The 15,069-nt window shown below is 40.3% G+C and overlaps 1 protein-coding gene across 1 annotated transcript in view; it reads left to right on the top strand.

Annotated features, from left to right (window-relative positions):
* Ttn (titin) overlaps positions 1–15,069 on the top strand; it is a 269,037-nt gene that overhangs the window by 197,748 nt on the left and 56,220 nt on the right. Inside the window, exons 241-260 of the mRNA XM_076928942.1 lie at positions 524–674; positions 761–1,042; positions 2,806–3,108; positions 3,662–3,964; positions 4,063–4,344; positions 4,438–4,737; positions 4,829–5,131; positions 5,223–5,531; positions 5,649–5,930; positions 6,013–6,312; positions 6,396–6,689; positions 6,778–9,744; positions 10,511–10,831; positions 10,930–11,214; positions 11,318–11,617; positions 11,921–12,223; positions 12,616–12,891; positions 13,006–13,305; positions 13,486–13,788; positions 14,048–14,347. Of these exons, the coding sequence (XP_076785057.1) occupies positions 524–674; positions 761–1,042; positions 2,806–3,108; positions 3,662–3,964; positions 4,063–4,344; positions 4,438–4,737; positions 4,829–5,131; positions 5,223–5,531; positions 5,649–5,930; positions 6,013–6,312; positions 6,396–6,689; positions 6,778–9,744; positions 10,511–10,831; positions 10,930–11,214; positions 11,318–11,617; positions 11,921–12,223; positions 12,616–12,891; positions 13,006–13,305; positions 13,486–13,788; positions 14,048–14,347 (8,464 nt within the window). The remainder of the gene's footprint in view (positions 1–523; positions 675–760; positions 1,043–2,805; positions 3,109–3,661; positions 3,965–4,062; positions 4,345–4,437; positions 4,738–4,828; positions 5,132–5,222; positions 5,532–5,648; positions 5,931–6,012; positions 6,313–6,395; positions 6,690–6,777; positions 9,745–10,510; positions 10,832–10,929; positions 11,215–11,317; positions 11,618–11,920; positions 12,224–12,615; positions 12,892–13,005; positions 13,306–13,485; positions 13,789–14,047; positions 14,348–15,069) is intronic.

Here is a 15,069-nt window from a genome sequence, read left to right as displayed (position 1 = left end):
TACTTAGATAGAATAAGTTCCAGCATTCATTAGCATACTGTGATGACTATAGTTCACAAGAATTTATGTTTTATTTTTTTAAAAAAAATCTAGAAGGGTTTGAACTCTCCCAACAGGAAGAAATTGTAAATATTTAAGGAGATGGAAATGCTTATTGCCAGCTTTTTATACATAGTGAGTTATTGTACAGTGAGTAGATATAATCATGCTGGATCAATTAAAACTAAAAATTGAACAATCAAAAGTTGTCATGTTACGTATCTTTTGGTTATGACTCCTGGAAAGATGGAACAAATGAACAGTACTTTTTTCTATCATTTGCCACTAATTTTTAAACACAATTTTTTGACCAGTTGTTCACTCATTGTCTATAATGTCTGGTCCCTAACGCCTCCTGAGGAGAGTAGGTAGGTGTGGTTATACTTGAGAGACTGATTTAAGCAGAATAATTATATATTAGATATACTCTACATGTTTATATTAGAAATCCTCTAATTATAAAATGTTTGTTGCTTTCTCCCAGGGTAAAGATAAAGAAGTGAGAGGAACAAAACTGGTTGTGACTGGATTAAAAGAAGGAGCATTCTACAAATTCCGAGTGAGAGCAGTCAATGTTGCTGGCATTGGGGAACCTGGAGAAGTCACAGACGTCATTGAAATGAAGGACAGAATTGGTAATTACCAAAACTTCTGTTATTGATATTTTTTGCTATATATCGAAATATGGAAGTAACATTTGCCATTTCTAATTTTTTCCCAGTGTCCCCTGACCTTCAACTTGATGCCAGTGTCAGAGACAGAATAGTGGTCCATGCCGGAGGGGTGATCCGAATCATCGCCTATGTATCTGGGAAACCACCTCCCACTGTCACCTGGAGCATGAATGAAAGAGCCTTGCCTCAAGAGGCTGCCATTGAGACCACAGCAATTAGCTCATCCATGGTCATCAAAAACTGCCAGAGGAGCCATCAAGGCGTCTACTCTCTTCTGGCCAAAAATGAAGGCGGGGAAAGAAAGAAGACAATTATCGTTGATGTATTAGGTAAACACTTTCAAATTGTCTATGCAACATTTTATTTTATCCTCCATTTTTTTTTCAAGATAGGAGTCTAACTGTGCAGCTCTGGCTGGCCTAGAACTCACTGTGTGGGCCAGGCTGGCCTCAAACTTCTTGAGAGCTGGCTGCCTTTGCATCCTGAGTGTTAGGATCAAAGGCATGAACCACCAGAAATGCAACTTCTTAATTTTAATTTTATTTTAAATTCAATTATAATTATAACATCTACAACAGTGCTACATTGTAATAAGACTATGTTATAAATGTTTTGGAAAATAAGAAACATCATTCATAATTCACACTGTTCACTTTAGATTTCTGTAAATGTTCCTTCTTATATTTTTTTATCCTATATGTATTCCACATTGCTGTGTTCCTAACACACATGAAGGTTTATTTTGTTTTAATATCTGTTTAGTATGTATCATGTTTTTCATATATATATATATATATATATATATATATATATATATCTGTGTGTTATTGTGCGGAAAAACTCAAGGGATAGAAGAGGGTGTCAGATCCTCTGAAATTGCCATTCCCTATGTGAAGTTTTGTGTGCTACATTTTTATTGACAAGACATACCACCTTAAGGTCCTCCTATATGATTACATGGTCATTATAAAAGTACCTTTGCTGAAAATGTTTGTGAATGTTTAAAGTTTCACCATCAGTAACCATTTTCATATCATAAAGTAGTTAATAAATAAGGATAGAGTTTTAACAATGTAAAAACTTCTCATAGGGATTCTGTATTCCAAGAGAATCAGTGTGTGTAATCATCAGTATTGCAGTGTTCATCACCGAGGGTAAAGTTCAGTTCTACCAGCTTCCTATGTGTGGTTTTGTCTGCTTTAATCCCAGTTTGCTCAGAAAGTGACACTGTCCCCTTAGCACTCATAACTCAGTAGAGCCACACTCTAAACAGCTATTGTTCCAATATAATAATAGAATAAAAAGTGGGCAAAAGGATTTCATACATCAGTAACTCTAAAAGCTTTTAGGTTTCAAGTTTCTAAGCCCTTACACTCATCAACAACTATTACTCTAATTGGATAACTGGTATGTTTCCATATGAAAATCCCAACCTCTAAAAATCAAGGCCTTCTGTACCCATCAACTAACCAGTCATTCAGAAATCCACCTTTCCCTGTTTTCCCTTTAGAAAGGGCAAAAGAGATCAAACTACTGTCTACCCCAATCTTGTAGCTCCTCCCTTATGTCTCACAAATTTTCTTTCTTTAAAAGGAATTTTATTCTCTCTACTTTTCATTAAAACATGGTAGCACAAACCTACTTCATTTTAAAATATGATTGTGTTCTGATCCCAGCTCTTTGAAAAGCTGAGAAAAGAGAATTGTGAGATCAAGGCCAGATTATCCAATGAAGTGAGAGCCTGAGTAAGCTAAGACAGACAGACAGACGGGCAGACTGACAGATAGATGATGATAGACAGATACATGATAGATAGATAGATAGATAGATAGATAGATAGATAGATAGATAGATAGATAGATAATACATAGATACATAGATGATAGATTAGATTGATTAGACATGTAAAGCAGGGAGAGAGACATAGATAATATAAATTATAGAAATACAAATAGATGTAGCTAAATATGTAAGAAAAACCCAAACCTTATTAACAAGCACAAAAACCTTATTTTCTTCAATCTTTACTTTAAAAACATGTCAGTTGAGCAAGGGAGACAAATGTCTTAACATGTTTTCTTCTTGTCCCCAGATGTCCCAGGACCTGTTGGAATACCATTCCTCTCTGACAACCTAACTAATGACTCCTGCAAACTGACATGGTTCTCTCCAGAAGATGATGGTGGCTCTCCAATCACCAATTATGTCATTCAAAAGCGGGAAGCTGACCGCAGGGCATGGACCCCTGTGACATACACAGTCACTCGACAAAATGCTACTGTACAGGGCCTTATTCAAGGAAAATCCTACTTTTTCCGAATTGCTGCTGAGAATAGTATTGGCATGGGCCCGTTTGTTGAGACACCAAATGCGCTTGTCATCAGAGACCCAATAAGTAAGTCAAATTGAGAACAAATATGATTAACCCATTATTTGTTGAATACAACACTATGATGTGCATTTGAATGTGTGCTTGAGTAAATGTGTACACATATGTGTGCATGCCATACATGTTACTCATTTGTCAAGCACTAAGACAACTGTTAAATATCTGATGTCATTGTATTTGTGCCTGTGATAAAAAATGGCAGCAAAGTCAATGAGTCATCAAATTCCTTCCCTGTGTCAATTCCCTGTCATTGTTGTTTTGGAAGTTTCCCATTCAGTGATCTAAGTAAAAATTGAATCATTTTCCTAACTTGCAAACTGCTGACTCTTAAGACTTTTTGTTATTTCATCCAAATGAGACTCCATATCCTCATCTATCAGCTGAGAACACTGGGTCCCCTTGGAATCTGTTCTCACTCTAATAATAATGTGGCGAGAACAGTTTTGAGATTCCCTGAAGCAGATGGTTTCATTTTTAAAAATAATGCTCAGAAAGGATACTTCTGCCAATCCTCTACATTCTTATGGTGACACTCTTTTCATTGTAATAATATTTACAGCTGTTCCAGAGAGACCTGAAGACCTGGAAGTCAAAGAAGTCACTAAAAATACTGTGTCTTTGACTTGGAATCCTCCCAAGTACGATGGTGGATCAGAAATTATTAACTACGTCCTAGAAAGCCGCCTCATTGGTACTGAGAAGTTCCACAAAGTTACAAATGACAATCTGCTTAGCAGAAAATACACTGTTAAAGGTTTAAAAGAAGGTGATACGTATGAGTACCGAGTCAGTGCCGTCAATATAGTTGGGCAGGGCAAGCCGTCATTCTGCACCAAGCCAATCACTTGCAAGGATGAACTGGGTATGTGTCTGCTATAGTTTATACTTTGAAAACTTCCATATCTATAGCCTCATCATAAAACATCAAAAATGACTCCTATCTGTAATTCTAAATTTTAGCTCCCCCTACACTTGACCTCGACTTCAGAGATAAGCTTACAGTCCGAGTTGGTGAGGCTTTCGCCCTCACTGGTCGCTACTCTGGCAAACCAAAGCCTAAAGTTGATTGGTTCAAAGATGAAGCTGACGTACTGGAAGATGATCGTACTCACATAAAGACCACTCCCACAACACTTGCTCTTGAGAAGATAAAGTCCAAACGCTCAGATTCTGGGAAATACTGTGTAGTTGTGGAGAACAGTACAGGCTCTAGGAAAGGTTTCTGTCAAGTCAATGTTGTTGGTAAGTTCTATATATCAAGAATAATAGAACCTTTGTCTTTTTAGAAGCAGAAGTGATGATAACATTTTGTGCTGTGATTTTTTTTTTCTGCAGATCGTCCTGGACCACCAGTAGGACCTGTCATTTTTGATGAGGTGACCAAAGACTACATGGTTATTTCTTGGAAGCCACCTCTAGATGATGGAGGGAGTGAAATTACCAATTATATTATTGAGAAGAAGGAACTGGGTAAAGACATCTGGATGCCTGTGACATCTGCCAGTGCCAAAACAACATGCAAGGTCCCTAAACTGCTCGAAGGAAAAGATTATATCTTCCGGATTCATGCTGAAAATCTATATGGAATAAGTGACCCTCTGGTGTCTGATTCAATGAAAGCCAAAGATCGTTTCAGTATGTAATATGGTGGGGGGATGATCCAATGCTTGACACGGGTAATAGAAACATTTAAGCTTTTAACACATTTGGCTAACATCTGTTACAGGAGTTCCTGATGCACCTGAGCAGCCAGTTGTCACAGAGGTCACCAAAGACTCTGCATTAGTAACCTGGAACAAGCCAAATGATGGAGGGAAGCCCATCACAAACTACATCCTGGAAAAGAGGGAAACGATGTCTAAACGATGGGTTAGAGTTACAAAAGAGCCTATCCATCCATACACTAAGTACAGGGTTCCTGACCTTCTAGAAGGATGCCAGTATGAATTCCGTGTTTCTGCAGAAAATGAAATTGGTATTGGAGATCCAAGTCCACCATCCAAACCTGTCTTTGCTAGAGATCCAATTGGTACAGTATTAAAACACTCATTCAATTTTCATACTATCCAACTTTTCTCTGCTATATTTTAATATCTTTAATTTTTTCTTTTATTATATAGCTAAGCCAAGTCCACCTATTAATCCTGAAGCAATAGATACAACATGTAATTCAGTTGATCTAACTTGGCAGCCACCACGTCACGATGGTGGGAGCAAGATCCTGGGATATATTGTGGAGTACCAGAAAGTTGGAGATGAAGAGTGGAGACGAGCTAATCACACTCCTGAATCATGCCCTGAAACTAAATATAAAGTCACTGGTCTCAGAGATGGTCAGAGCTATAAGTTCCGAGTGCTGGCAGTCAATGAGGCTGGTGAATCAGACCCAGCCCACGTTCCTGAACCAGTTCTAGTTAAGGACCGACTTGGTAAGTGAGATTTTGAGATCTCCAATTGTGAAAAAAATGGGTGTCTGCTGTATATGCAGTATTATTATTATAGCATGCATTAAGGAATTCAATCTGAAGGCATTTTCTTCATTTTAGAACCTCCTGAGCTGATCCTTGATGCTAACATGGCAAGAGAACAACACATTAGAGTTGGTGACACCCTAAGACTTAGTGCCATCATCAAAGGAGTGCCATTCCCAAAAGTAACATGGAAAAAAGGAGACAGGGAGGCTCCAACAAAAGCACAAATTGATGTTACTCCAGTTGGAAGCAAGCTTGAAATCCGTAATGCTGCCCACGAAGATGGTGGAATTTATTCCCTAACTGTAGAGAATCCAGCAGGTTCAAAGACTGTCTCAGTAAAAGTATTGGTCTTAGGTATGCATTTTAATATTCATGTTATTAAAAACTCAAATACATATTTTTTCTTGTCACTTATTCATTATTTAATGCTTTTCAGATAAACCTGGGCCACCTAGAGATCTGGAAGTCAGTGAAATTAGAAAAGATTCTTGTTACCTTACTTGGAAGGAACCACTGGATGATGGTGGTTCTGTTATAACCAATTATGTGGTTGAAAGAAAAGATGTTGCCGCTGCCCAGTGGTCCCCTCTTTCAACCACATCAAAGAAGAAGAGCCATATGGCTAAACATCTGAATGAAGGCAATCAGTACCTCTTCCGAGTAGCTGCTGAGAACCAATATGGACGTGGTCCTTTTGTTGAAACACCTAAGCCCATCAAGGCTCTGGATCCTCTCCGTAAGTTATTCTCTCTGAATATAGAATTATTATTTGGATAGATTTGGGATTATTGCTCATTCATCGTAACTTTTCTTTCAAAGATCCCCCAGGGCCACCCAAGGACCTACACCATGTAGATGTCGACAAGACTGAAGTCTCTCTTGTTTGGAATAAGCCAGATCGTGATGGTGGTTCTCCAATCACGGGATACTTAGTGGAATATCAAGAAGAAGGTGCCAAAGACTGGATCAAGTTCAAGACTGTGAAAAACTTAGAGTGTGTTGTTACAGGCTTACAACAAGGAAAGACCTATAGATTCCGTGTAAAAGCTGAAAATATCATAGGTCTTGGTCTCCCTGATACGACTATCCCAATAGAATGTCAAGAGAAACTAGGTGACTCTTGGATTGGTATTTTTATATCTTCTTTAAATTATTTATACTATGAAAGTTCAAATCTAATGATCTCCTGTTTTTTTTCCAGTGCCACCATCTGTGGAATTAGATGTGAAGTTAATTGAAGGGCTTGTGGTAAAAGCTGGTACCACAGTAAGATTCCCTGCCATCATCAAAGGTGTACCTGTTCCTACTGCAAAATGGGCAACTGATGGGACTGAGATTAAAACAGACGACCACTACACAGTTGAGACCGACAGCTTCTCATCTGTGCTGACCATTAAGAATTGCTTAAGGAAAGATACTGGGGAATATCAACTCACAGTTTCGAATGCAGCGGGTACCAAAACAGTAGCTGTCCATCTTACTGTTCTTGACGTACCTGGTCCACCAACAGGTCCTATTAATATTCTGGATGTCACCCCTGAATACATGACTATCTCATGGCAACCACCTAAGGATGATGGAGGGAGCCCAGTGATAAATTACATTGTTGAGAAACAAGATACAAGGAAAGGTACATGGGGTGTCGTCTCTGCAGGAAGCAGTAAGCTGAAGCTGAAGGTCCCACATCTCCAAAAAGGCTGTGAATATGTTTTCAGAGTCAAAGCAGAGAACAAGATGGGTGTTGGTCCTCCCCTTGACTCCATACCTGCTGTTGCTAAACACAAGTTCAGTCCTCCATCTCCTCCTGGTAAACCAGTGGTAACTGACATTACTGAGAATGCTGCAACGGTGTCTTGGACCCTGCCAAAATCTGATGGTGGCAGTCCAATAACTGGCTATTATGTAGAACGCCGAGAAATAACTGGCAAATGGGTGAGGGTCAACAAAACACCTATTGCTGACCTGAAGTTCAGGGTGACCGGACTCTATGAGGGAAATACATACGAGTTTAGAGTTTTTGCTGAAAATCTTGCTGGTTTAAGCAATCCATCCCCAAGTTCTGACCCAATCAAAGCTTGCCGACCCATCAAACCACCAGGGCCACCTATAAATCCTAAGCTGAAAGACAAGAGCAAAGAATATGCTGACTTAGTGTGGACAAAGCCCCTCAGTGATGGTGGCAGCCCCATTCTTGGATATGTAGTAGAATGTCAGAAACCTGGCACAGCACAGTGGGATAGAATTAATAAAGATGAACTCATCAGACAGTGTGCTTTCCGGGTACCTGGACTGATTGAAGGAAATGAGTACAGATTCCGCATAAGAGCAGCTAATATTGTGGGTGAGGGAGAGCCAAGAGAACTTGCAGAATCTGTGATTGCAAAAGACATCCTTCATCCTCCAGAAGTAGAACTTGACGTTACCTGTCGTGATGTCATTACCGTCCGGGTTGGTCAAACTATCCGCATTCTTGCTCGAGTGAAAGGCAGACCTGAGCCAGACATAACTTGGTCTAAGGAGGGAAAAGTACTGGTCAAAGACAAACGGGTTGACCTAATTCATGATCTGCCTCGTGTTGAGTTACAAATTAAAGAAGCTGTCAGAGCTGACCACGGCAAGTATATCATCTCTGCTAAGAACAGCAGTGGACATGCCCAAGGGTCAGCCATAGTTAATGTCCTTGACAGACCTGGGCCTTGCCAGAATCTGAGGGTTAGCAGTGTAACCAAAGAAAACTGCACAGTTTCTTGGGAAAACCCACTAGATAATGGCGGCTCAGAAATTACAAACTTCATAGTGGAATATCGCAAACCAAATCAAAAAGGATGGTCAATTGTTGCCTCAGATGTCACCAAGAGACTAGTCAAGGCCAACCTGTTAGCCAATAATGAATACTATTTCCGTGTTTGTGCAGAGAATAAAGTAGGTGTTGGGCCAACCATTGAAACAAAGACTCCAATTTTGGCCATCAACCCTATTGACAGGCCAGGTGAGCCTGAAAACCTTCATATTGCAGATAAAGGAAAGACATTTGTCTATCTAAAGTGGCGGCGGCCTGATTATGATGGCGGTAGCCCGAATCTATCATACCATGTTGAGAGGAGACTGAAGGGCTCTGCAGACTGGGAAAGAGTGCACAAAGGAAGCATTAAGGAAACCCACTACATGGTTGACAAGTGTGTTGAAAACCAGATTTATGAGTTCAGAGTACAAACTAAGAATGAAGGTGGAGAAAGTGATTGGGTAAGGACAGAGGAAGTTGTTGTGAAGGAAGATTTACAGAAGCCAGTACTTGATCTAAAATTAAGTGGGGTGCTAACTGTCAAAGCAGGGGACACCATTAGACTTGAGGCAGGTGTGAGAGGCAAACCATTCCCAGAGGTTGCCTGGACCAAAGACAAAGATGCTACAGATTTAACAAGATCACCAAGGGTCAAGATCGATACCAGTGCCGAGTCATCAAAATTCTCTCTTACCAAAGCGAAGCGAAGTGATGGCGGTAAATATGTAGTCACGGCAACTAACCCAGCTGGCAGTTTTGTGGCCTATGCGACTGTCAATGTTTTAGATAAACCTGGTCCTGTAAGAAACCTGAAAATCACTGATGTATCCAGTGATAGATGTACTATCCGCTGGGATCCACCAGAAGATGATGGCGGCTGTGAAATCCAAAATTATATTCTAGAAAAATGTGAAAGCAAGAGAATGGTATGGTCTACCTATTCCGCTAATGTCTTGACACCTGGTGCTACAGTGACTCGTCTTATAGAAGGAAATGAATATATTTTCAGAGTTCGCGCAGAAAATAAAATAGGCACAGGGCCTCCAACAGAAAGTAAACCAGTCATTGCAAAAACCAAATATGACAGACCTGGTCGCCCTGATCCTCCAGAAGTCACTAAAGTAAGCAAAGAAGAGATGACCGTGGTTTGGAATGCCCCTGAATATGATGGTGGGAAGTCTATCACAGGATACTATTTAGAGAAAAAAGAAAAACATGCAGTCCGCTGGGTCCCTGTTAACAAGAGTGCTATTCCTGAGCGGCGGCTGAAAGTACAGAATCTCCTCCCAGGACATGAGTACCAGTTCCGTGTCAAGGCAGAAAATGAAGTTGGCATTGGAGAACCAAGCTTACCCTCAAGACCAGTGGTGGCAAAAGATCCCATAGGTAAGATGGTCCTACTTTTTCTGATATTAAACCAATTCTTTTTTTAAAAAAAAATCTATTTTATGTATACATTGTAGCTGTCTTTAGACACACCAGAAGAGGGCACCAGATCCTATTACAAATGGTTGTGAGCCACCATGTGATGGCTGGGAATTGAACTCAGGACCTCTGGAAGAGCAGTCAGTGCTCTTAACTGCTGGGCCAAATCTCTAACACCATTAAACCAATTCTTAAAATTGTGTATAGAAGTATCTGACAAAAGTTTGTTCCGTATTTTGTAAACTGCATTTTAGCTAATATTTTTCCAAATAGACCTTTTATTGTAAAACTAAAAAAAAAAAAATGCACTGGTATATTCTAATTTTTAGAAAGAAAAACAAAGAAGTCTTGGGAATTAAGAAACTAGAATGACCTTCTTTGGAGCTTATTTGAAAATTTACTATAAAATTAGATATTAAAATCTTGAGGCTGGACAGGTGACTTAGTGGGTAAAGCGCCTGTCACATAAGCTTGAGGCCTAAGTTCAGATCACCAGCACCCATGTACAAAGCCGTGTACATACCTATCACCTCCGTGCTGAGAGGGAGTCAGAGATGGGCAGATTCCTGGAGTTCACTGGCCCGCCAGTCTAGCCAATTGGGAAGCAATAGTTTCAGTGAGAAATTCTGTATCAAAAATAAGGTAGAGCATAATATAGGACACTTGGGGTTGACCTATGGCCTACATGTGCATGAAATTAATTTATTTTCATGTCATTTATTTTCAGAACCACCTGGTCCACCAACCAATTTCAAAGTGGTTGATACAACCAAAAACTCCATAACTCTCGCATGGGGAAAACCGGTCTATGATGGTGGTGCGCCAATAATTGGATATGTTGTAGAAATGAGACCCAAAATAGCAGACGCATCGCCCGACGAGGGCTGGAAAAGGTGCAACGCTGCGGCTCAACTTATCCGCATGGAATTCACAGTCACCAGCTTGGATGAGAACCAGGAGTATGAGTTCAGGGTGTGCGCCCAGAATCAAGTTGGCATTGGGCGCCCTGCAGAGCTAAAGGAAGCCATCAAACCTAAAGAAATCCTAGGTGAGGCCCTTCTGTAGTGGTAGATACTCATCCACATTCATTCTTATGGGCTCCCTCATGTCTAAAGAGTCAGCTTATGTCTTTTATGTCATTTGCAGAACCTCCAGAGATCGACTTGGATGCCAGCATGAGAAAACTGGTCGTAGTGAGAGCAGGCTGCCCTATTCGACTATTCGCAATAGTGAGGGGACGACCCGCCCCCAAAGTCACATGGCGCAAAGTGGGTATTGATAATGTGGTCAGAAAAGGACAAGTCGATCTAGTTGATACTATGGCCTTCCTTGTCATCCCCAACTCTACCCGTGATGACTCTGGAAAATACTCCCTGACCCTTGTGAACCCGGCAGGAGAAAAGGCTGTTTTTGTGAATGTCAAAGTACTAGGTACGTTATCCAAAAGCTTATTTTTTTTTTCCTTCTCCAAAAACCAAGTAAGTTAATAAGAATGCTTATGAGACATGTGTTCTGAGTCTGCGGGTCTTTACAGATACTCCTGGACCTGTGTCTGATTTAAAAGTTTCTGATGTCACTAAAACATCGTGCCACGTGTCCTGGGCGCCTCCTGAAAATGACGGTGGGAGCCAAGTGACTCATTATATTGTGGAGAAACGTGAGGCAGAAAGAAAAACATGGTCAACAGTTACCCCTGAAGTGAAGAAAACAAGCTTCAATGTCACCAACCTTGTCCCTGGGAATGAGTATTTCTTCCGAGTAACTGCTGTCAATGAATATGGCCCTGGTGTCCCAACAGATGTCCCCAAACCTGTGCTTGCATCAGATCCTCTCAGTAAGCAATCTCTTTTCTTCCCCCTTTTGACTCTAGCCCTCTAGTTTAACAAGGAGAGCACTATGATTATAATCCACCAGAAGGGACTCTTGCTTTGTGAAACCCACAACCCCAAGAGCACAGTGAATATCTCTCTCAGACAAGACTTGGCATTAGTTTACTTCATCTTATACTTCAACATGTTGAACTGCACATCCCATATACTTAGTGCAAAGGTCATACTGAAACTCTCACATATGCATTACGCATTAACAAAGGGAATTATAAAGTCACCTAACTTTCTAAATTTTGTTTTTCTTCTAGGCGAGCCAGATCCTCCAAGAAAACTTGAGGTGACAGAAATGACAAAGAACAGTGCTACGCTGGCCTGGTTACCTCCATTGCGTGACGGAGGCGCTAAAATCGATGGCTATATCATTAGTTACAGAGAAGAAGACCAACCTGCAGATCGCTGGACAGAGTACTCAGTGGTCAAAGACCTCAGCCTTATTGTCACTGGCCTAAAGGAAGGAAAGAAATATAAATTTAGGGTTGCAGCGAGAAATGCTGTCGGAGTCAGCATGCCAAGAGAAGCCGAAGGCATCTATGAAGCCAAGGAACAGCTATGTAAGTTGTTCATTTATTTTCATTTTATGTGTATGGATGTTTAGCCTGCACGGATATCTGTTCCTCCTATCTGGCTTTTCTGAGTAGTGTCTTAACTACATAACCAATCTCTGTAAATAGTCATTGCTACCTTTGCACCACATGATTAAAAAGCTGGTTTAGGCAGACATTTCTCCTTGAGTTAACAAGTTCTGGACACACAGATTAGAGAACTGTACCTAACCTTATATGTGCTATATCTGATACTTTCTGTTGCATTTAATAATTTTTGAAAATATCCATTATAAATTCATGAATCTTCAAGTTGAAACCCCTAGTGGGCTACAACCCAAAATCTTAAAAATCCCAGAAAAATTCCCCATCTAAGGAAGGGCTTTTGTCTTCGCTTTCAGTGCCACCAAAGATCCTGATGCCTGAGCAAGTCACTATCAAAGCTGGGAAGAAACTCCGAGTTGAAGCACATGTATATGGAAAACCTAACCCCATCTGTAAATGGAAGAAAGGAGAAGATGAAGTTGTTACATCCAGCCACCTGGCCATCCACAAGGCAGACAGTTCCTCAGTTCTGATCATAAAGGACGTCACTAGAAAAGACAGTGGTTACTATAGCCTCACAGCAGAGAATAGCTCCGGGACAGACACTCAGAAAATCAAAGTTATAGTCATGGGTAGGTTACACATGAGACAAGTGGCTATTAAAATATGGAGATCGGAATGGTTGTTTTTTTGTTTTAAGCTATTAAATCTCTGTTCTTACATTTCTTTCCTCTTGATTTATGCAGATGCTCCTGGTCCCCCTCAGCCTCCATTTGACATTTCTGAAATAGATGCTGATGCTTGTTCCCTGTCTTGGCACATTCCTCTGGAGGATGGAGGCAGTAACATCACCAATTATGTAGTAGAGAAATGTGATGTAAGCCGTGGAGATTGGGTCACAGCTCTAGCTTCAGTCACTAAGACTTCCTGCAGGGTTGGAAAGCTGATCCCAGGCCAGGAGTATATCTTCCGGGTCCGAGCTGAAAACAGATTTGGCATTTCAGAGCCTCTCACGTCTCCAAAGATGCTTGCTAAGTTCCCATTTGGTAAGAGCTTTATTGTGTATATGAGAAAAAAAATATATATATATATAAACACACACATACACACACATATATATGCATGCACATGTGTGCATGTATATGTCTGTATATATACATATATATGAATATACATACATATATTCTTGGAGGCAGAAACTGACATTTCCTTGTCTTCATCTCTAGATGTTCCTAGTGAGCCAAAGAACGCACGGGTCACTAAAGTCAACAAAGACTGCATATTTGTCGCATGGGACAGACCAGACAGTGATGGAGGAAGCCCCATCACTGGTTACCTGATTGAACGCAAAGAAAGAAACAGTTTGCTCTGGGTGAAAGCTAATGACACTATTGTCCGTTCAACTGAATATCCTTGTGCTGGCCTCGTAGAAGGTCTAGAATATTCATTCAGAATCTATGCCCTAAACAAAGCTGGATCCAGCCCACCTAGCAAACCAACAGAATATGTGACTGCAAGGATGCCAGTTGGTAAGTACTCCTTGTTTGGAATTACATTTAAATCTTGCTTCTGAAAGTTAGCACTTCTATCCTAAAAGAGGACCTACCTCCTACCGTGAAAATGTACTGTCTTTCCTGTAAATGTAGAACAGACACTCAAAAGTAGGTAATGGGGTGGATGGTTGGCATGAGATCATTGTTAGCCTGATGGACATCACAGGGGTGATGCTGTATGGTATTTTAAACTTCTAGTTAAGATCAACATTGAGAATATTTATTTTGGCTTTAGATCCACCAGGGAAACCTGAAGTTGTTGATGTCACCAAGAACAGCGCATCACTTATCTGGGCCCGTCCAAAGCACGATGGAGGCAGCAAAATTATCGGCTATTTTGTAGAAGCTTGCAAACTTCCTGGTGATAAATGGGTTCGGTGCAATACCACACCTCACCAGATTCCCCAGGAAGAGTACACAGCTACCGGATTAGAAGAGAATGCTCAGTATCAATTCAGAGCGATTGCCAAGACTGCTGTGAACATTAGCCAGCCTTCTGAGCCTTCTGACCCAGTGACCATTCTTGCAGAAAATGGTAAGATTCCATTGCATATTGTAACATATAGAGCATCCATGATGGTCATGTCTCCTGGCCTCCCCAGACAGACAAATAAAACACTAAACCCATACTTGTGGCAAAGAATAAATGATAGGGCATTTCTTTGTGAACTAAATTTACACAGCACTAAAAATTATGCATAGGAAGAATCTTAATAAGCAAAACAAGAAAGCACTTACAAGTCTGAGGACTGCAAGATTTTAATGATACATATTCACAGAAAGATGACAACGAAACAATACAATGATAGTGTTGATACTTAGTCTTGGGATTTTTATTTGCAGTACTGTCAAATTTTTATATCAAACATATTTAACTTTCATAGTGTATCTGAAGCTTAAAAACAAGTGGCTGAGGGAAGGTAAGGGAGATAAGACAGAGCGAATGTCAAAGTTTCAGTCTAACAGGAAGAATTCATTTGTGGTGATCTACTCCCCTGAATGGTGTCATAATTTAAAATGTACTATAAATCTCAACATTACTAAAATTGTAGATTTTAGGTGTTTTCCTCACACCTGTAAAAACACTTGATTGAATCATTCCACCATGCATACTTATGCCAAAATACCCATTTTTGTACCCATAAATGTGAATGAGAATAATTAAATGAGAATAAGTATGAAAGATAGGGTTGTAGCTCAGTGGTACAGCACTTGCCTGGCATGTGTGAAGACCTGGGTTCAATCCCAAGTATTGAA

Source organism: Arvicanthis niloticus, chromosome 2 (assembly GCF_011762505.2).
Source record: "Arvicanthis niloticus isolate mArvNil1 chromosome 2, mArvNil1.pat.X, whole genome shotgun sequence".
Classification (NCBI taxonomy): Eukaryota; Metazoa; Chordata; class Mammalia; order Rodentia; family Muridae; genus Arvicanthis; species Arvicanthis niloticus.
The sequence above is the reverse complement of the archived record's forward strand: the minus strand, read 5'-3'. Positions and strand labels throughout refer to the sequence as shown.